This window comes from Vombatus ursinus, unplaced genomic scaffold (assembly GCF_900497805.2).
Source record: "Vombatus ursinus unplaced genomic scaffold, bare-nosed wombat genome assembly UNPS02009770.1, whole genome shotgun sequence".
In the NCBI taxonomy this organism is placed as follows: Eukaryota; Metazoa; Chordata; class Mammalia; order Diprotodontia; family Vombatidae; genus Vombatus; species Vombatus ursinus.
The window spans coordinates 13,684,665-13,707,175 of record NW_020949548.1 but is presented as its reverse complement, the minus strand read 5'-3'; the positions used below and the strand labels follow the sequence as shown (position 1 = coordinate 13,707,175).

General features: G+C 43.7%; 1 protein-coding gene across 2 annotated transcripts; it reads left to right on the top strand.

Moving 5' to 3' along the window:
- The first annotated feature begins 3,406 nt into the window (after window positions 1-3,406).
- On the top strand, window positions 3,407-21,280 carry WEE1 (WEE1 G2 checkpoint kinase). Of its 2 annotated transcripts, none has more exons than XM_027852693.1 (11): window positions 3,407-4,006; window positions 5,842-6,050; window positions 6,892-6,958; window positions 7,051-7,223; window positions 8,581-8,702; window positions 13,090-13,236; window positions 15,318-15,410; window positions 15,503-15,588; window positions 16,955-17,125; window positions 17,250-17,395; window positions 20,054-21,280. In XM_027852693.1, the coding sequence occupies exons 1-11, from the start codon at window positions 3,407-3,409 to the stop codon at window positions 20,205-20,207; spliced, it is 1,968 nt and encodes a 655-aa protein (XP_027708494.1). In that variant the 3' UTR covers window positions 20,208-21,280. The 2 variants fall into 2 exon arrangements, with proteins under 2 accessions (XP_027708494.1, XP_027708495.1); XM_027852694.1 differs by lacking the exon at window positions 3,407-4,006 and adding an exon at window positions 5,581-5,597.
- Window positions 21,281-22,511: the final 1,231 nt, after the last annotated feature.

The following is a 22,511-nucleotide window of genomic DNA, read 5'->3' as shown; positions in this document are numbered from 1 at the left end:
TACCTGGTAGGATTGTGGTGAGGCTCAAATAAGAGGAAAAGTGTGAATTATTGCTAGTTACCTATCAGCAATTTTTTGAGCATCAGCCTATGTATAAGACACTAAATATAAGACAGAGAATTCCTGCCCTGCTGGAGCTTATAGTCTAATTGGGAAGACAAGACACACCCACATTCAATTTATTAGGGATTTATTAAATTCTGCTGCCGCGCGGGGCTTTGCTCAACACCAAGTGAGAAAGAAGAATGAAAAACAGCATTATCCATGTTGTCAAGGAGCTGACAATTAATATGGGAGATGAGATGAACCTAACTAAATATGCTACAAAGTTTACTGTGATAGGAGGAAAGCTGAGATCCAGAGGACTAGGAGAAATTCGAGGAAGGAAAGAGAGGTCACTTTGACCCTAGTGCAGAAGAGGCAAACATAGGGTCAATATTTCTGAGTACTGTCCAGATCAGATCAAAATGTTATTGTGGTATATTTAATAAGATTAATAAAATATAATAAAACATAGATAACATTTTAAAAGTAAGTCAATATTCAGTCTGCAGGGTTCCTTATGTATGGATTAGTGGGCCCTTTGTTCCAGTTTGACCTGCTGCTTAGGGGTGTGTGCGTCTGTGTGTGGGGGTGGAACTTACAGAAGTCTTCATGGAAATGGCACCTGAGCTGGTCAAGGAAGGGAAATTATTCAAATAGGGGTGAGGAGGAACTGCATTCCAGTGGGCACAGTCTGTGTGAATGCAGAAAAATCTGAGAGGTCAGGACAAAATTAGGAAAGAGCTAGTGGGAATACAGAAAGGATCAAAGCCTGGAAATTGGTTGGAGCCATAATGTGAAGGGTCTTCCATACCAAGAGCTTAGACTGGCAAGGAAGGAAGGGTGGTGATAGAGCTGGGGGAGCTGTGCACCTGCTGGAACATTTGTGACCTTGGCAGAGTCACAGTCTCAGTTTCCTCCTTTGTAAAAGGAGGTGAGAGTAGATGGCTTCTGGGCTCTCTCCCTTCCCTACATCTGAGAAACTGTGGTTTTTATCTTGCAGGAAGCCATTGAAAGTTTTTGGGTATGGGAATGACATGGTCTCTAACCTGTGAATTAGGGAAGATTATTTCAACATTGTGCCATGGATGGATTTGAAAGAGAAGCCATCTATGACCACTGGAGAGGTTATTACTTGAAAGAGATTATGAGGGCCCCCCCCCCAACCAGAGAGAGGCAGGTGGGGGTAAAAGAAAAAAAAAAGGATGGATGGGTGGGATTCTATAAAGTTGGGGATGAGGAAGAGGGAAGAGTTCAAGATGATTCAAAAGTTTGGATCCTGGTGACTGCAGGATAGTCATACCTTTTAACAGAAATAGGGAATTACATACTTCACGTGTCTAAAGGGTAGCATTTTATGCCTTCTCAATGTGGGGATGGGGTAGAAAGAGGAAGAGAATTTGGAACTAGAAGTTAAAATTTAACAAAATTAAATAGAAAGTTGGAAGGAAAGTTCGGTGTTTTTTGTTGTTGTTTTTAGGGATGAGAAGACGATTTCTGTCTAGACGTGTTAGATTTGAGGCAGGGGAATAGACTACTATGTGGATATGTCTCGAAGTCAGTTGGATGAGGGACTGGAGCTCAGGGAGAGAAATAATTCGGGGCTGGGGATATATTTGGGAGACATCTGCAGAGAATTGATAACTGAAACAGCGGGAGTGGAAAGGAAAAGATTACTAACGGACAACAAAGGGTAGTAGATAAGTGAAATAAGGCAATGATTACTAGGTTCATCTTTCATTCTGTTAACCCCCTCCCTCTCTGAGCCTTTAAGATGGGATTGTACTCGGGAGGTAAGAATTGTTTCCTGGGGGTGGACATCTCTCAAACTGGAAACTTAATTTGACGGTGTCTCCTCTGGAAAGTAACAAAAGGACGGCATACGTGTGGGGCCCGTTGAACTCGTGCTGTCCCCTAGAAGGAGCCTGCAGTCCGGGCTCTAGTTCTACCTCGTCTGTCTGAATACACTCCTGCAGACCGAAGTGCGTCTGCTTTCGGCCCTTTGGGACATTCTGTCTGCAGCCCCCCTGCCATCCACCGGCCTGTGGCGCCTGCTTGACCCGCAAGTGGCCGGGATCGGGCTTTGCCAAAGGTCAGGGTCAGGGTCCTGAAGAGCCCATACGTGACCTGACCGTAGAGATAACCCCACTCATCCCCATTTGGGGGCCCAGCAGGCACGTTCTCGGTGGGATTCCCGGCTGGCCGCCCCACCCCCTGCAAGTTTTGCCCGGACGTGGACTTTAGATTCGCGTGTTTACTCAGCTGCTAGACGGAGTTTTTCCTGCCTGCCTGCAGCAAGGGGCCCTATGGTGACTGCTCTCCCCAGGGGGGCTGCGGGTCTCCCCGCCCCCAAGCTTCCGCAGAGCCAGCCCCCCCCCCCCCAAGGCTGTGCAGGGTCCAGCAGCAGCAGCAGCAGGCGGCAAACCTTGGGCGCCCAGCCCCGAGCGGTGCTCGCTTCTTCCCCTGTCAAAGTTCAGGGAAAGCACCCGAGGGGAAAACCCTTACTCAGTGACCCCAAGAATTCTAGTCTGCGCCTCGCCCCCCTTTCCCCTTTCTCATTCTCCCCCCACGCTTTCCCCCTTCTCCCCCTCCTTCCCACTCTTCTCCTCCTTCCCTCCCATTCTCTTCCCCTCCCACTTTCCTCCTCCTCCTCTTCTGTTCTCTCCCATTATCTTTCTAGGCCCCGATACGCTCCCACTCCTCCCTTTGGCCGTCCTTCTTCTCACCTACCAATTCTTTTCCCCTCCTCCCCCTCCCACCTTCTCCTTCTCTCCCCTTCCCCCATTCTTTCTCTTTCCCCTTTCCCCCCCCTTTCGTGGGGAGGGACCCTCAACAAGCCCTTGCAGTCTCTCTCCCCTATTGGCCAGCATCCCTAGCCACGCCCTCTCTCCTCCCCGGCGGCTGTGTGTGTTTGTGTGTCTCCAACTGCGTGTGTGGAGAGGAGGGGTGCAGATGGGGGGGCGGAGAAGGGCGGAGTCGCAAATTTCGCGCCAAAATCGCGTAGCACGTACCCTCCCTCCGCGGGTAACGTAGCGCCCTCCTTTTTTTCAAACCCCAAACTGGGCGGGGATTGGTGGGTTGGGCGTTCACGTGACTAACGGTCGCGGGAAGCCGCGGAGCCCGAACCTCGCAGCCGATCCTCCCGGAGCGCAGCAGCTCGGATCAGCCGCCGCCGCCGCCGCCGCATCGCAGCAGAGACCCCGGTTCTCGCCCCCTACCCCGGCCAGCGCCGGTGCCCGCCGTGACGCCCCGCCGAGGCGCGGGAGCCGAAGCTGCCTGCGCCGCCGCCGCCGCCCCTGCGGAGCTCCCCGGGCCGCACGTGGCGGTCCCGCCCCCTCGGCCCCCGCTCCCGCTCCCGGCCCCCATGAGCTTCCAGAGCCGGCACCAGGCGCCGCCGCTCCGCGGCCGGCCCGGAGGCTCCTGCGCGCTGCGGCAGAAGCTCATCTTCTCCCCGGGCAGCGACTGCGAGGAGGAGGAGGAGGAGGAAGAGGAGGAGGAGGAGGACGAGGGCAGCGGCCACAGCACCGGGGAGGACTCGGCCTTCCAGGAGCCCGACTCGCCGCTGCCGCCCGCCCGCAGCCCCGCGGCCCCGGGGCCGGCCGCCGAGCCCGAGAGCGAGCCCGGCAGCCGCCGGCGCGCCCCGGACCGGCCCCCGGTCCCGGGCCCGCGGGAGGAGGAGATGCCGCTGGTCGACGGAGGCGGCCCGGGCGACGGGGACGCGGGCGGCGCCGAGGGCGACTCGTGGGAGGAGGAGGGCTTCGGCTCGTCGTCCCCGGTCAAGTCCCCGGCCGCCGCCGCCCCCTACTACCTGAGCAGCCCCTTGTCGCCGCTCCGCGGGGACCGCTCCCCGCGCGGCCGCCAGCGCCGGGACGGCTCCTGCTCGCCGGTGCCCGACTACCCGGGCACGCCGCCGCACAAGACCTTCCGCAAGCTGCGGCTGTTCGACACGCCGCACACCCCGAAGGTGAGGCCCGGAGGGGCGCGACCCCCGCGGCGGAGGGGGCCGCGTTTAAAGGGGGCCCCTACGGGCGCTGCCGCCGCTGCTGCTGAGGCCCTGGGCGCGGGGCCAGGCCCCAGCCCCCGGGCGGGGGCGGGGCGGGGGGCCGGCGCAGCCCTCGGGACAGTTACATAACCTCCCAACCGCATCTCCGGACCCGCGGCCCAGGCTTGGCACCCTGTTCCCCGGCCTGCCCTCGCAAGTGTCCGTTACGGTTATGTAACCGAGCCACGAGCCTCCCCGGATCGGCCTGTGCTTCCCCCGAGGGGCTGCCTCTCTGGGCTCTGGGGAGGTGGGCAGTGGTTCCTGGGAACGCCAGCCCCCTGGGTGCCGTCTGTGGGAATGCTGACCCATCCTGAAGACGTGGGGCTTAAAAAAAAGGAAGAAAGTTTGCCTTTGTAAAGTTTCGGAAGGATGGGCAGCGGGTCTTGATTTCTATAAACCCCCAGCGTACTGCCATGTGTCGTGGGAGCGGACCCAGGCCCAGACCCCTACGTTTTGTCAGTTGGAGTGGAGTACTGAAGACTTGGAGTTTTAAATTAAAAAGTTTTACCTATATGTCTTTTTAGCTTTCATTTCATAAGTTGTGTTAGATTCTGCAGTTGTAAGTTTAGGGTACACAGGGATACTTTGTAACAATATCCAAATTTTTGTGTTTTTTAAAAATGCGTTTTGTTGAAGATGGCTTTTGTCTTCACATCAGTCATTTCGACCTTCCCCATCTCCCATTGAACCCTGCCTTGTGACAGAAAAAATTAAGACATTTAGGCAAAAACTTTTACACGTTGAGTTGGCAGAATCCTTTCAGGCCTATGGGACAAAACCTGTTTTGTGTTTACTTTTTAAGACAGAGATGACATCATTTATGTATCAGAGCATAAAATATGTGTATACATATACAATATATATTTGAAGATTCATGCATGTATGTGTATGTATGTATGCACACAGAATGTCAAGGCTTCCAAACTTCAGTCTACATAATGATGTCTTCTAACTTAAAAAGCTTTATTTTAACACCCTAGTATTTCTCTTTCACCTTGTGCGTTCAGGCGGTATGATAACTATAATAAGCATTGAGTACACATTTGTTGAATGAATGAACGTCTCCTCTGTCAAACCAGTGTGAAAGTTAGTCTTTTGAAATTTTAAGTGATTTCAGGAAGAAGTTAGCAGAAATATTTAACTTTATAAAAGCTAAACATACAGTCCTCTTTGGGTTTGTTTCCTTGTTTATTCAGCCATGAAGATGGTGGTTGTATGACCCTCCAAGTTGTCCTTGTTATTGGCTAGCTTGGCCCATCCCACATCTCCTGGAGTCAGTTTGAGTAGGGTGGGGGAGGGAGGCAGCCGCGGGAGAAGGAGGTTTCTGACTGCCAGCCCCTCCTATCGATTGGTTTAGGCATTGAAAGGGTTTGTTTAGGAGCTCTAGCCTGCTGGATTTCTTCTTTTGAGCTCAATTTTTACTGAAAAAGGAAAGGCTCATTTCAGCTTTTTTTTTTGTATTACTTTACTTTTTAAAAAAGTAGACCAAACTTGAGAAATCATCCTGAACCAGGTATATAGCTTTGTTTGTCTAGGAACTAGACAGAGGCTTATGGGGGGGGGAGGGTGTGTGTGTGGGGGGTGTTTGCTTGCTTGTTTGTTTTTTTTGTTTGTTTTGCTGTCTGATAGCTGATTTCCTGATATAAACTAATTCTTACTCTTCAAGAGACCAGATTAAATTAGCCAGGTGGGAGTGTGGGGAGAGGACTTTGTTGATCATCTTAGATGCTAACAAAAATTTCCTTGTTACAATCTAGAGTTTGCTATCCAAAGCTCGAGGAATAGATTCCAGCTCTGTTAAACTCCGAGGTGGTTCTCTGTTTATGAGCTCAGGAAGATCAGAAAAACAAGGATTATCTGACATGAGACAAACCCCTCAAGTGAATATTAATCCCTTCACTCCAGATTCAATGTTGCTTCATTCTTCCGGACAGTGTCGTCGAAGGAAGAGAACACACTGGAATGAGTATGTCATTTGATAATTGTTTCTAATATTAGTTTCAAGTCTTGCTTTTATACATATGATTGAAATGGTCCTATTTACAGTTAGTTTCTAGACTATGCTGTAAATTATGAGGGTGCTATTTCCTCTACCTTTGTAGAGTAGGAAGAAATAAAAGGTTGCCCGAACATCTTGGAGGAAGGCGTTAAGAGCTTGGAAATAAGAATTGCTACCGAATACTGTTATAATAGGGGAAAGTTAGAAAGATGGAGTGCTGTTGATGATACAGACTGCTTCATGAAGTAGTGAGACCTTTATCATTGGAAATATTCAGGCAGAGTTGAGACACTTCAAGGAAGTGTTTTTTATCAAGTGAAGGGGTTATAGCTGTTAGATAAGAGGGCTTCTTCCAACTCAGAGGTTCTATTAATTAAATTTTAGGTTGGGAGAATTAACTTGGAAGGGCTTTGGGACATGTTTGTGGTAGGGTTAGGGAATTACTGTCCAGGTCATTGGACTGAGACAAATATAATATTTTATTTGAGAGTCATAGAATCCAGAAAATAAATGTGGGGTCAAGGTCTCCACCCTAAACTAAGCTGATTAGTAATCTTACCTTAAAAACCCTGGAGAGAGAGAGAGAGGGGGAGGGAGGGAGGGAGGGAGGGAGAGAGACAGAGAGGGAGGGAGGGAGGGAGAGAAACAGAGAGAGAGATACTTGGTGAATTTCTCAAAAGCTCTGTCTTCACCGAATCCTCCTATTAAAATTCCATTAGTAATCTGCATGTACTTGCCAGATAAAGTTCAGAGGTTGGAATATGTCTTCAAGTATATTTGATGAAGAGAGCACCAATTCTTGTTTCAGTTCCTGTGATGAAGACATGGAAGCGAGTGATGGGGAGCTTGAAGATGAGACCACCCGACCTGCCAAGGTGGGTTGTTAGTAGCCTCCTCCTTTCTTGTGCCATCTTCTGTTGATTTGGCTTTTATAGGTTTGAAACAGCCAAATTTTTCGTTGTTACAGAGAATTACAATTACAGAAAGTAATATGAAATCAAGATATGAAAGTGAATTTCATGAACTGGAGAAGATTGGGTCAGGAGAATTTGGTTCAGTCTTTAAGTGTGTAAAGAGGCTGGATGGATGTATCTATGCCATAAAGCGATCAAAGAAGCCATTGGCTGGTTCTGTCGATGAGTGAGTATTTTTTTTTAATCTTGGGCTTTGTTTCTATGCTCCTTTGTCAGAGGTAGTTTGTTAAACTCTTTGAGTTTTAGTTACATTCAAGTTCTAAACTTAAAAGGTATTGAAATTGGAAAGGTTCTTTAAAGTTGGAAAAATGTTGTTCTGGTCAGTTTTGCTTTCTTTTTGGACCTGGGAATATTTGACATCTAGTCTGAATTTGGGGACATAACTGTACTGCCCTTACCTTTAAAAAATATATTTCTGTGTTTTTACCCAGTCCACATTTCCTTCATCCCTTCTCCTTCCCTTCCCAGAGAGCCATCTCTTATAACAATTTTTGTAAAAGAAGATGAGAAAAAAACTGATCAAACAAATCAACACACAAATCTAAGTAGATGCATTAGATGCTGTTTCAAACTATGGACCTCCCATCTCAGCAACGGAATTGGAGGATGTGTCTTTTCTTTGAGGCCATGCTTATTCTTTGTAATTCTGCAAAGTTCACTTTCATTTGTTTTATGAAGTTCTCTCCATTTACTTTGTTGTAGTCACTGTATGTGTTGTTTTCCTGGCTTGGCTCGCTTCTCTCTGCATCTGTTCATACAGTTCTTTCATGTGTCTCAGTATTCAATACACACATGGTTTCTTAAAGCACAGAGATATTCCGTTACACTCATATGTCACAGTTTGCTTAGCTATTCACCACCTGATGGGCATCTACTTTGTTTCTAATTCTTTGCTACCATAAAAAGTACTGCCATAAATTTTTTTTGCATGTGGAGAGAGTGTGTGTGTGTGTGTGTATTCTGGGTCAAGTGGTATGTCCAGTTTATTTTAGCAGTTTTATTTACATAATTCCAAATTACTTTCCAGAATTGTATTAGTGCATAGCTCTACTAACTAGGCCATTAGTGAGTCTGTCTTTGCACAACCCATTCAGCATTGACTATTCCCATCTTTTATCATGTTTATCAATTTGCTGGAGGTGAGGTGAAACCCTCAGGGTTGTTTGGATTTGCATTTCTTTTGTTACTTTCAAGTGATTTAGAAATTCTTTCATATGGTTATTAACAGTTTGCAACACTCTTGAGAGCTGTCTTGGTCTTATATGTTTTTATTAGTTCTTTTTATGTCTTGGATATCAAACCCTTCTCAGAGGTATTTATGCCCTTACCTCTTAATCAAGTTCACAGTTAAACTTTTCTGCATCATAGGACTCGAAGTGGCTATTGTCCCTTAACCAAACCTCTGTCCCATAGAAAGGGTCTCTGAAGGAGTAGAGACCGATAGAATTTATCAGAGTATCTATAATAATAGAGTGAAGTTGCCTGGTTTATGTTGGTACTGATCTCAAACTTCTTATAAACAGACAGAATGCTTTAAGAGAAGTCTATGCCCACGCAGTACTTGGACAGCATTCTCATGTGGTTCGATACTTCTCTGCATGGGCAGAAGATGATCACATGCTGATACAGAATGAGTATTGTAACGGTAAGCTGGACTTTTTTGGGGGGGGGGGTTGTTTAAAATATTTTGTTTTCCTATTTCTTCCCAGATGAGTGAAGCAGGAAAAGACTTTTGAATTCAACACCAGCATTCTAGTCCTAACTGCTATTTACTGAGTCACTTGGGGTGTCTCAGTTTCTATACAGCATGGAATATCCTCCTTGTGCCACTTACCTCTTGCTGTTCTTTCTAGAATTAAGAAATTATGATTGTGAAAGTCTTTGTTGTAAACGGTAAAGCACTGAATGAGTGTCAGCTGTTGATATTGTTGTTCTAAACAAAGTGAATACTGAAAGTAATTATTCCCAATGTTGCTTAAAGTCTTAACTTTATTGATGTGTTTTCTATATCAATTGAGTTTAACAAGCATTTATCATCAGTTGCCTGTTTAAAGAGAAACTAACAAGGCCATGAAAAATCCATTTTCCTTCCAGCTAGAATGCTGCACTGAGTTTCTGTTTTTGTTTTTGTTTTTAATAAGTTGAGTATATTTCCATCCAGCTGCCCTTTCAGGTTCACATGGCCATTGAGCTGCAGGTGCAGAATGGTGCCTGCTTATGGTCTTTTCTTTGTCTTGCGTCATTAAATAGAAAGCACCACAGCAATTTTCTAATTAAAGTAAGGAAAGTAACAGGCATCACAGTCACCTTTTCAATACAGACAAACCCTACATCATGCTTTTTTGGACTGTGCAGCATAGCTAGCACAAAATAGCAATTTTTTTTTTGTAGGGAAAAATATTTGAGAAATCTCCTGAAGGAAAGTCATTATATTACTAGAGAAAACTGTCTATACATATTTATTCCACTTTCTCACTGTTTGCTTGCACCTCAGACTTGTGCAATCTAGTTTCTAATTCCACTGGCCTGAAATGGCTCTCTCTGAAGTTATCAGAATCTCTTAATTATGAAAGCCGATTGCTGGGTTTTGGTCCTCCTTTCTTAACCTCTTTGTAATTTGTGATACCGTCGACCGTTCCCTCCTAGTTAGTCTCTCTTTCTTCTGCTTATCTTACATTACTTTCTGTGTTTTTCGTTCTACCTATCTGATACTTCCTATTCCATCTCTGTTGGTGAATCATTATGCTCAGTCCCGCCTCTTAACTGAACATACCCTAACACTCTTTCCTGGGGCCTTTCTTCTTCTTGATGGCTCCTTGGTGAACTCTTCAGCTCCTGTGGGTTCATGTCTCACCTCTTTGCCAGATGACTCATAAGTTTATATATCCAAACCTCAACTTTTTTGAACTCCATTCCTGTATTGCCACCTATCTAGCAGTCATCTCTTCTAGGAAGTCCCATAGGCATCTCCAACTGGACATGTCCAAAGTGGACTCATAACTCCCCCCACACACCCACCCCTGCCTCCCAGAATTCACTACTTCTGTTAAGGCCATGGTCATCTTTCCAGTTAGCCAGGTGCACAGACTCAAGAGTTATTCTTGACCCTTCCCTCCCTTACCCCATCTTCCCTATGTCTGGTCAGTTGTCCATGGTTATACGTTTTACCTTTACAACATCTGCAACTGCCTTTTCTCTCTATTCACATGGCCACTACCCTAGTTCAGTACTTGATCACATCCTCCCATGGACCATTGTAATAGTTTCCTAACTGGTCTCCATGCTTCCAGGATCTCTCTTCTCCAATGTATCTTCCTCAGAGCTGCCAAAATAATCTATATAAAATAGAAATCTGACTGTATTTTTCCTTGCCTGTGAATTTTCAATGGCTTTCTATTGCCTACAGGATAAAATATTTGGCATTTAAAGCCCTTTGCAGTCTGGCTCCATCCAACCTTTCCAGATTTATTTCATATTGTACCCCTTTCCACATTCTGTGTTTCAACCAAACTAGCTTACTTGTTCCCTGAACTTCTCATTTCCAGCCTCCATTCCTTTGCATAAGCTATACCCTGTGCCTGGAGTGTGCCTTGGATACTCCCTCTTCGCTTCTGCATAGGAGAATTCTTAGCTTCCTTCAAAGTGAGGTACTTGGCTGGCTATAGGAAGCCTTTCCTGATATCTTTAGGTGGGGTGCTCTCCGTCCTCACATTCTCTCTCATGCATCCTCCCCAAGCAGACTATGAGTTTCTTGAGGAGAGGGGCTGTTTTTCAATTTGTTCTTGTATCCCCAACACTTAGCAATAAGGCCTTGAACATGATATAAATTAAAAGTTTATTGAATTAAGTTAACCTTGGGGTCGAGCTATGTGAGCCAAGAGTTTTCCTCGATCCATTTGAGAAGGCCTCCCTTTCCACTTAGTCTTTAGAAGAAAAGAATTCAATTGTCTTGGCTCCTTTTCATGACTAAACTCCTGTATAAAGCTATCTGCAATTGGTGCCTCACCTTCTTCTTCTCTTATTCTTTTGTAAACCCTCTGCAGTCTGGCTTCTGGCCTCATGCTACTTGAACCTGCTCTTTCCAAAGTTCCCATTGATCTTCTGATGGCCAAATCTAATGGTGTGTTCTTGATCCTCATCCTCCTTAGCCTCTTTGCAACTCGTGACACTGTAGATGACGCTCTTCTTGGTACTTCTTGGCACTGCTCTGTCCTGGTTCTTCTTCCACCTGTCTGACTGCTCCTTCTGGCTCTCCTTGCTGGATATTCCTCCAGGCCATGCCTGCCAAAGTGGGAGTCACCCAGAGACTCTGACCTGGGCTTTTTTCCCCTTCTCCTTCACCATTATCGTACTTGGTGATCTTATTGGCTACTTTGAGTTCAATTATTTCTAATCAGATGGTGGTCAGATCTGTTTATCCAGCCTTAATCTCTCCCTGACCCTCCAGTCTTACCTCACCTACTGCCTGTCACCCTCCTCAGACTGGATGCCCGTAGGCATCTCAAACACAATTCATTATTCCCACCAAATGTAGGCCCTTATCACCTCATGCTTGACCTGTGGTAATAATCTTCTGATGGGGCTCCCTGCATCAGGTCTGTCCCCATTCCAGTCCATCCTCCATTCACTTGTCACATCTAAAACCTAGTTCTGACCATATCACCACCCTAGGTGATAAATCGAAGTAGTATCTTACTACTTTAAGATCAAAGATAAAATCCTCTCTTTGGCTTTTAAAGTCCTTCATAATCTCCCTTCCTTTCCATTTTTCTTGTGCTTTACTTCCTTCCATATACTCTGTGATCTCTTGACACTGGCCTCCTTGCTACTCATTGAACAAGACCCTCCATCTCCCAAATCCATGCCATTTCACTGGCTGTCCCATGTGCCTGGAATGCTCTCCCTTTTCACCTTAGCCTTCTGGCTTCCTTCGAATTTCACCTTAAATCCTACTTTCTGCAAAAGTCCTGTCCTTATTCTCCCCTAATGTTAGTGCCTTCCTTCAGATATTCCATCTCATTTACACTGCATGTATATCGATGTAAATGGTTGTTTGCGTGTTGTTTCCCCCTTTAGGATGTGAGGGGCTTTTGAAGGCAAGGACTGTATCCCCAACACTTAGCCCAGATCCTACCACATGGTAGCTGCCACTTAATAAATATTTGTTGAATGAGTACAATAAATGTAAATTCTGAATGTGCAGTGTACTAGGGGAGAAGCCAGGGACACAGAATTGAAGAAAAACATGATTCTTGATCTCCTGAAGCTTTTTTGGGGGGGGTGGGTGAGGCAGTGGGGGTTAAGTGACTTGCCCAGGGTCACACAGCTAGTGTCACGTGTCTGAGGCTGGATTTGAACTCAGGTCCTCCTGACTCCAGGGCTGGTGCTCTATCCACTGCGCCACCTCGCTGCCCCTTGAAGCTTTTAATCTAATAGGAGTGATAAGATGTGAACAGCTAACCCATGATACGAAGTAGAACAGGGTAAGTGCATAGAGCAAGTACTAATAGAATTTTGCAGGAATGGTGAAAGATCATTGCTGACTGAAGGTGTCAGGCAGAGGCGTTGCTGGCCTGTGTAACGCATTTACGTGGCTTTGGAATAAATATCTGTAAAGGGCGAGTGCTAAGTAGGCCAGGAAACAGTGAGCATAGTCGATCATGTAGGCTCCCTAGAACAGAAGGAACTGGCCAGATAGTTGAAGGGGCTAGCTAAGAGGAACTGAGGATTCTGATGGGAGAGCTGGCCTCTGTCCCAGCCATCGAGAACATGGAAAAGGTACTCTGTTAGGTTGGATCTCATGAAGGCCGGCAACTAAGGCTGGGTAGTGTTATCCTGTTTTTCTTTGGTCTGAGTTGAATGATTCTGTGAGAGTTAATTACAAGGAAGAAGTTCTGAAAAAATCTTTGTGCTTTGTTCCCAGAGAGAACCTCTTTGGGGCTAATTAAATAAGCACAACTTCCATCTGAAATCAAGGGATTTGATTCAAAATATTTCAGAAGGGAAAAGCTAATTTGTCTTGTCTTTGTCAGGTGGAAGCTTAGGGGATGCCATAAGTGAAAACTACAGAAGCATGAATTATTTTTCGGAAACAGAACTTAAAGATCTACTCATACAAGTTGCTCGTGGCTTGAAATATATTCACTCGATGTCATTGGTACACATGGATATTAAACCTAGTAAGTACAATATAAAAGTTTTGCTCTGTTGGAGGCTACATTATCTGATCTTAGATGAAAGGGCTATGTAGCTTCATAGTAAATTTTCTTTGGTTATCTTTGAGTGCCTGGCTTTTGATGGGTCGTCCTCTAAGCATCATGGTGTGGAGGTGACCCTACATTCTCAAAAACTATGCTAGCAGGTCCTAACAAACTAGGAAGATTTCAGTTAATGGCATTTGACTAAAGGAAGATAGACTCATCATCAGAGGGTTGGCCACTAGGCAATGAATTTTTTCACCTGCAGCAACTCCCACGGATGTCTATTTAGGGGTGGAGAGCACTGCCCACGCTAGCGAAGTCACAGGTGCACACTGGTGATTTCACCAATCCTTAAAATATTGCTGTTGAATAGCTTTGTATGTTCTTTATTATCTAACATTTATGTAGTACTTTAAAGTTTGCAAAGTGCCTTATAAATTATTACATTTATTTAAAAGTTTGAACAACTTATTCTATTAAAAATTGGGACAGTGTTGGTGAGTTCGAAATATCTTACAGTTCTCGACTCAGATTATAGGTTATTTTAGAAATTAGAGTACTGGGAGCCCCTAGTTTTGGGACAGCCTGTGCTTATTTTCATAAAACCTACATAAGGTTTTTTTTGAGTATTTTATTGAATGTTTTTAAGAACTTTATAATAAACTTATACATCAAGACATCAATGGCAATTTAAAATGAATATGTAACTTTTGCCAGTCCTTATGGTGTCTGAGATACTGAGAGAAACGAATATTCATGGAGAAACATGGTAATGTAGTTCAGTGGCAGTCTGTGGTCCTTTAAGACATTGCTTTAAAGACTTAGAAGGTAGTTTTAGTTTGACTGCTGTGGCTAGAAATACTGCTTGGGGTTTGCTTCTCAAGATGAGATTAGGAGGAGCAGAGATTGTCTCCATCCTTTTTCTAGAACAGTATGAGTTATTATAGAATTACAGCTGAAAGAGACCCTTAAAGGTCATGTAGGCCAATAGTTTGATTTTACAGACACGGAAATAGGTCCTGAAAAGGGGCACATCAGGCCAAACAGGTGATGACAGAGTTGGGACCCAAAGGATTCTGCCCCAGTCTTGTGCTTTATTGCTCTTTGCATGACAGCAGGCTGGGTGGACCAACAGACAGGGTATTCTTGGCTTCCTTTACCAGTATAAGCAAGTGTATGTCTCTATTGATTAGATAATTCTCAGAACCCATGCCTTACCTTGTGGCATTATTGTTGTTGTTCAGTCGTGTCTGACTCTATGTGACCCCATGGACTGTCCATGGATTTTCTTGGCAGAGATACTGGAGCAGTTTACCATTTCCTTACCCATTTTATATATGAGGAATTGAGGCAGATAGGGGTTAAGTGACTTACCCATGATTACACAGGTAATCAAGTGTCTTGAGTCCGGATTTGAACGCAGTTCTTCCTGCCCAGTTCACTATCCGCTGTGGCACACAAGTAGGTAATTCAGCTTTAGAGACTCAAGCTTTTTGGGGAGCTGTGATCAAAGAGCAAGGAAGGAGGTGTCTCTTTGGCCAGGTCTGGAAAGTGTGCATCTTGTGTATCTGTGTGTTTATGCCTGTCGATCTTGCATTTCTGGAAATAATATTAACATCCTTAAAGGGACGTTTATAATAAATCACCTTAGTTTAGACTTCTAATTTGAATTTACCTTTTGTTTCCATAAACAATAGTAAACTAGTCCTCTGCAAGGGTCAACCTGCCACTTAGAGCTGTGTGACCTTGAGTAAGTCACTTAACACCTAAACCTTGCTCAGGTCCCCCATCATCTGCAAAGTGGGATGGTAGTATTTTAACTAAGTACTTCACACAGTTGTTGTAGGTCTCAAACAAGGGTCTGTTTAATAATAATAAGTTAATAAAGTCCCTGATGAAGCTCTATGCCAATTGTAGGCTGTCCTTAATTCAAGTTTAGCATCACTATTCCAGTTAGTCTGAAATTAATGGAGTTTGTCTAAACTTTAAAACTTGTGTTATGTAATTTTTTAAAATGGAATTTTTATTTCTACTCACAGTTTTTTTTTCTCCTTCGGCAGGTAATATTTTCATATCTAGGGTGTCAATCCCAGGTGCAGCTGAGGAAGGGGACGAAGATGACTGGACAGCCAATAAAGTTATTTTTAAAATAGGTAAGAAATCTAGATCATCAGAAGATTATTATTTGTATTAATGTAATAAAACAAGCTTCTAGTTTGTTTGACTCGGCTTTTGTTTTCCTTAGGTGATCTTGGACATGTAACTAGGATATCTAGTCCTCAGGTAGAAGAAGGTGATAGCCGCTTCCTTGCCAATGAAGTTTTACAAGAGGTAACGAGCTGCCAGTGCTGAATCAGGCTAAGTTACATCATGGGCCTTTGTGGTTTCTTACAGGGCATCTCCTAGTAAAACGAAAATTCCTCAAGTGTAGAGACCATTTTGCATTTTTGTCTTTGTTCTTCCCTTGCATATGATAGGTGCTTAATAATGTTTGTTTACTTAAATTCAATAAACCAGCCTGTGCCAACTATGTGAAAGACCCTGTGGCTTAGACAGTGTTGCCTCCGCCGTGTCAACCTTGTAGTAATATCATTTATGACACTATAACCAAACCCTAGAGTAACATTGTAGACCTTGAGAGAACTAGCTGCCCACCAGTGTTCTACGTAATGCTGGGTTTCTCTGAAACCAATGACTAATATTAAATTAGGTATGTCTATATTAAAATGCCTGGAGATTAGAAGACTTAGGAAGTGATCTTATCAGTTGTAAAATATGTGAGAGTTTTCACAAGGAAGAACAGGTTAGACTTGTGATTGGCCTCAGCAGGGAGAAGTACCACGGGGAGGCAGGTTTTGGCTCAGTTACCATGTAAGGAAAAGTTTCTCAGAAATTAGTATTGTTTAAGGAATAATGAAAGGACTGTTGAGCTCTCTCCTTTCTGCCCTTTGTTATTTATATTTTTATGATGTATTTCAGGAATACATTCATTGTTTCTCCTTTCCCATTGCCATAAGAAATAATAAAATAATTTTTTAAAAAGCTGTTAGAGCAAATATGCATAGTCCAAGAGAACATGTAACCTCAAAAAAGTGTGTCTCGTTCTTCATTTTTAATTCATCACTTCCCTGGCAGGAGGTAAAATGGCACGTTTGATCTTCATTTCTCCAGATTTGTGGTTTTATCTTTGTGTCGATCAGAGCACTAAAGTCTTTGAGAGTTATCTTTCCTTAGAATGCTGTTGTTATGGTATAAATAGTTCTCACTTCACTCTGCGTCAGCTCATAGGAGTCTTCACAGTTTCCTCTGAAACTGTCCATTTAATAATTTTTCACGGTACAGTAATATATTCCATTACGTTCATATGCCATAATTTGTTTAACCATTCCCTAATAGGTAGACACCTCTTCAGTTTCTTTCTTTCTTCTTTCCTTTCTGCTACTATGAAAAAAGCTACTAAAATATTTTTGTAAATATTCTGTTTTTTTGACCTCTGTGATCATGTGTTGGGCCTAAGGTTCTGGCCAATTTCTTGTTGCTTAGAGGCTAGTCCAGCTTAAGTCTGAATCCCTGCTGTAACACTGGGAACCCATGGCCTCTAGCAGCATTTTTATTGTGTCCCATATGTAAACAAGGCTGGTATTGATTTGAGTCAAGACCATTCCCTTCTGAGACCATATCCTTCTCTGCCTTTTAGAACTACACTCACTTGCCAAAGGCAGATATTTTTGCCCTGTCCCTCACCGTGGTTTGTGCTGCTGGCGCTGAACCGCTCCCTACAAACGGAGACCAGTGGCATGAAATTCGACAAGGAAAGCTGCCCCGGATACCTCAAGTCCTTTCACAAGAACTGACAGATTTGTTAAAAGTGAGTGTTGGATATTCTCGATAGCTCTGCCTTGTCCTACTCTGTTCACCAGGGTGATTGCCAAGGGGCCTTCCATTTTCTGAGTGTCATTCAGTTGGGCATCTCTTCCTTTTCTTTCAAAAAGGTCATGATTCACCCTGACCCAGAGAGGAGACCAACAGCGGTGGCGCTGGTCAAGCACTCAGTGCTACTTTCTGCGTCCAGGAAGAGTGCGGAGCAGTTACGCATAGAGCTGAATGCAGAAAAATTCAAGAATTCCCTCCTGCAGAAGTAAGTCCTTGGGTGTTGTCAATGGATCCCTCAACATTCCTTGTAACAGATTTTAAAGAAGGAGAAAAGTTCATCCAGTTCAGCAGAACCAGCCACATTGTTGATGGAGACTGGCAGTGCAGCCAGTGCTCTGCAGCTGTGGTCTCCCAACTCTACCAAGAGGAGAGATGCTTTGTCTCTTATCTTTTCTGGGGCCAACCTTGGCCCTTACAATTGCACAGATCCTTTTTGGTCTTCCCACTTAGATGACTGTGATCATTGTGTAATTGTTGTCCTAACTGTGCTTACTTTATCTCTGGATAAATTCATTTAATTTTTCCCAAGCTTCTTTGAATTGTTCATAGTAATTGTTTTTGTTTTTGTTTTTTTATAGTGTACTAGTATTCTGTTACATTCATGACCATAATTTATTTAGCCATTCCGCCCTCGAATGAGCACTGCTTCATTTATAGTTCTTTGCTGCTATGAATATTTTGGTGTATATGAGACATTTGTTTGTTTCATCTCCATAATACTGTGTTACAGGGCACCTTTAAAGAAATAGAACTTGTTTAAAGAACTCCCTAGGTCCAAATATAGGCTGCATCTCTCCAATGTTCTCTTTAAAAAATAAAAAAATGGGTAGGTGCTGAAAGACACCTTGATGGGTAGGTTGTGCTCAGATTGTATAAGAAAAGCTAGGTTGGTGGGAAAAGTACAGCCTGTATGAAAACCAAACACAGTACCATTGGTCTGAGCTCTGTACTATGGGTGTATAATCTAGACTTCATGGCCATCATTCTAAACTGGTTTCAGTGGGAGAGAGCTTTGCCATCATACTACGTTCTTGGCTCGTAGGTGTTGGTGTCCTACCCACTGAAACACATCCCAGCACCTTCTTTCATGCTTTCTCATGATCGTCCCTTTCCATAAATCTACAGAGGAGCCTCCCAACATCCCAGAGGTCTTCCTCTGGTTCTGTAAAGGGACTAATGTTTAATCACTCAAGTGGTTGACCTGCTGTCTCTTTGTCCTTCTGTTTCTAGCACCCCCTTCTCTCTTTTCAGTAATAGCTGTGCTTCAGCTCCTCTGGATGAGGATAGTAACTTGATGGTTGTTGGGTAAGGAACATGAATGTCAGAGAACAGTATGGTTCTGAAAGGGCCCTTTCCCTGCTTTGCCTCCTTGACAACAGAAGTAGGGAGAGACTTTGAAGGACTAGCTGAAGACTGTTGGTGTCTTTGTCAGTTTTGTGGGTCTCTGGCTGAAAAGATTTCATGGAAGTTAACCTTTGGCAATGACTCTTTCACCTTGGCTAAGCTGCCTCTCAAACAGCAGGCCACAGGAGCCATACTCAAAGCTGGAAGACCCTCTGTGACTTGTCGGTATCCTCTGGCCCAGCCTTTGAGAACTGGAGGTCACCCCTATGCTGTGTCAAGGCATCGAAGGAGGCATTTTGTAAAGATAGATATAGGGAGACATGCTTTCCGTGAGAGAAGTAGGAGCAAAACCACTCAGCGGTATTGCCTTAACGACTCTCTGTTTACCTAGGAGAGACTGGGTTTGGCGATCACCATGAACTAGCTCTCGGGCCTTGAGGCCACATGTGGCCTTCTCGGTCCTTGGGTGCGGCCTTTTGACTGAGTCCATGTTTTACAGAACAAATCCTTTGATGAAGGGGATTTATTCTGCGAAGTTTGGATTCAGTCAAAGGGCCGCACTCGAGGACCTAGAGGGTCACATGTGGCCCCGAGGCCACAGATTCCCCAACTTCTGGAGCTAACCTTTGTCTCACAGTAATTGTGTTCTTTTAAAGGGAATTGATTTGTCCTGAGTTAGTTCACTTTGATATATACAGGGTGTGAGCCTGTTCTAGGTTCACTGTCAGGTCAGTAAGCAGGATGCCTGTGAAAGCTATGGCAACAGATTTCAGGCTGTGAATCACCCAGAGCACAGTATGTTTTGCATGTCCTTGGTTGAGACCGGAATCATTGCAGGCATCTTTAGGATTTATCCAAAGAGATGATGCAGGCGAATACTTGTTGGAAGTGTTTTAAAAGGAAGCCCTTGCGATAAGTAGGTGGTGCAGTGGATAGAGCTCCGGCCTTGGTGTCCGGAGGACCTGAGTTCAAATCTGGCCTCAGATACTTGACATTTACTAGCTGTGTGACTGGGCAAGTCACTTAACCCCAATTGCCTCACCAAAAAGCAAAAAAAGCCCTAAATTGGGCAGGGATTGGGATTATTTGATTGCTAAAGTGCATTTCCAACTCTGAAATTCCAAAGTTCTGTCAAGAAGTGCTTGAATTTCTGGGGGTAGCTAGGTGGCTCAGTGGTTAGAGCACTGGCCTTGAAGTCAGGAGGACCTGAGTTCAAGTCCTGCCTCAGACCAAATAGACTCAGACAGCTAATATGTGTCAAATGACCCTGGGCAAGTCACTTAACCCCAATTGCCTTAAAAAAAAAAAAAACCCAAAACCAAAAAGTGCTTGAATTTCTGGAGGCTAAAATTTTACATTTTAATGTTTATCTTGTTTTCACCTAAGGATAATAGTGGTCAATTGAGACCTGCCTTTTCTGCCATTTGTTCCTCAGAATTTTGTCCTCGCTTGAATGAATTTGCTAAGTCTAGCATAGCTATTGAATTCCTGCTTCCTAATTCGTTCTTTCTCCTCTTAGAGAACTCAAGAAAGCGCAGATGGCCAAAGCAGCTGCAGAGGAGCGAGCCCTTTTCACAGATAGAATGGCCACGCGGTCCAGCACACAGAGTAACAGAACCTCAAGGCTCATAGGGAAGAAGATGAACCGCTCCGTTAGCCTGACCATCTATTGACCTCAGCCACGGGCCTCTCGCTGAAACCTGTGACAAGAAGCTGCAAAGATGACGTCTCCATCTTCCATGTCTATGGTTTTGCTGAAATCCCTTTTGTGGTTTTGCTGGTGAATCACATTTGGAAGCTGTATGACCATTGGTATTTATCTTCGACTTAGTACCTGGTCTTGTGGTCTGTTTACCGAGACCCACCGCCTGCTCCATGTTTCACCAGCTGTCCCAGGGTCAACCACTATTGTGGTGTGCTGCTTTGAGATTGCTGTCTCATTGTATGATAGAAGGCATTGATCTCTCCCTTTCACCAATCAGGAGGACTGTATGGCCTTACTGCAAATCAGAGTCTGCCTTTTTAAAAAGGAAAATAAGTGCTGGGTAACTCTGCACTAACCACCCTTAATGTACCTGGTGTCAAACTTTTTTGTTTAATTGTGAATTTTACTTGTATATCCAACTGGGAGCACTTTGTAGGCATTACAGAAACCATGGGAGGATGGTCCCATGGGAGTATTTGCCTTGTGAATTTGCTGCTATCTTAGTTTTGTCTTTGCTGTAAAATTGTAGCATTAAAACAATCATTGTTAATAGGCTTTCTGTTGAAACAATTATGTGACATATAAGCTGCTTAGGAAAAAGCAGCTTTTTTTCCTTTTTTTTCTTGGAAGCTAGTGCATTAGAAAGATGCACCTTTGTCTCTTTTTGGAACTCTGTATTAATGTAGTATAATTATTACTGGTTTTGTAATTCTTCCCAATAATGGCCTTCCTGTCCTACCCTTTCCAATTTTTAAAATGTTTGCTTCTTTTCCTTTTCCCTACTCCCAAGTATTTGTACTGGGCTGTACTGTTAGTCTGTTTTTAAATGTTTTGCCTGTTTTTTCTTTGATATTCATGTATATAAATTGATTTTTGCTGATACTGTACAGACCTACAATCTGAAATAGCTGAATGGCTTCTCACTATTCCAAGTTCTTCATGAAACATACCTTGACTGTAAATTAGCCTTTTGAACTAATAATACAGACTGTTAGTGGATTTAGTGGATCTTGCCCCAAATAGAATTGACTATTACTGGTTTGTTTGTCATTAATTTTGGTTTAAACGTTTACATTTGTCTGGGTTCAACTTATATTTTTATTAGTGTTGTTGAGCATATTAAAAGTCATTCAGAGCTTACCTCACTGTCTCTGAATGCCTTTGTGCTCTCTTGAGTTGGGTCTTGCATTTTGTATAGCCAGAGTATGGTATCATTTGAAGGAGTACTATACTAGAGGGAGAAAATGTGGATTTGTGTTCTAGAACCTTCATTTAATGATGTCTGTGTAACCCTGGGCAGATCATTTTACCTTTGCCCCAGTTTCCTGTAAAAGCATAAAATCTCTATTTGTAAATATTAATTACATTATCCCTAACCACAAAATAGAGGTGACACTTGTACTTTATCCTTTTCACAGAGATTTTGGGTGGCAAGCACTTTGTAAATTGTTAAATGCCGTAATTAATGATCTGTGCCATGCCACAACAAATTTGAAGACCGTTGCTATGCGGGAAATATTGATGGGGACAGAGATGATTAGCATTTTGATTTCACTAGGCAGTTTGTCAGTTCATAAAGGGTTTGATGCTAACTGTAGAATAATTTTTGTTGACCAGAATAATTTCAGCCATTCGGTTTATGGTCCTTAATTCAGAAATTCTAGAAATCTTAGGTTTTCAGGATTCTTGAGAACCAAGAGAATTTTTAATCACAACTCTAAATGTTTGAAATGTAGTGTTTTCATGTGGTTTTGATATACTACACATTTGACTTTTGGCCAACTGAAGAGATTGCAATTCTTTTCTGTAGCTTCAATTTGGGAACATTCTAGTTACCATTGTTTACTTTCTCGTTGCATCCAAATCATTAGAGATCTGTTAGGTTGGAAAAAGGCTGGACTGGATATCAGACTTAGTGGTTTCAGAATTTGGGTATGCAAACTGAAATGCTGATCAAAAGTGAGGTAGGTGGAAAGAAATTCTCCACAGTCAGGGAAAATGGATTTAAAACAAGAAAAAGGAATCTGGTCCTCAAATACTTTTAAAGAAATGTTTCTTTGAGTTACATTGGTTTTCTCTTGAGGTTATTTCATCCATGGAATAATAGGCCTGGAGTTGGACAAGCCAAAAAGAACCTGATTCAGCCTCACTTTACAGATTAAGAAATTCAGTCTCCAGGAGCTTGTGATCGCTGACGTGGCTAAATTGAAGCTCGTACTCAAAGACTCTTGACAATCCTAGCATCTCTCTATTACTTTCCCAGCTACTTTTT

Bases quoted from the DNA above. Each gene is read 5' to 3' on its own strand.
- WEE1 (XM_027852693.1), top strand. From the start codon at position 3,407: ATGAGCTTCCAGAGCCGGCACCAGGCGCCGCCGCTCCGCGGCCGGCCC. The intron at 8,703-13,089 runs GTAAGCTGGACT...TGTCTTTGTCAG, and splicing joins ACAGAATGAGTATTGTAACG to GTGGAAGCTTAGGGGATGCC. The intron at 15,589-16,954 runs GTAACGAGCTGC...TCTGCCTTTTAG, and splicing joins CCAATGAAGTTTTACAAGAG to AACTACACTCACTTGCCAAA.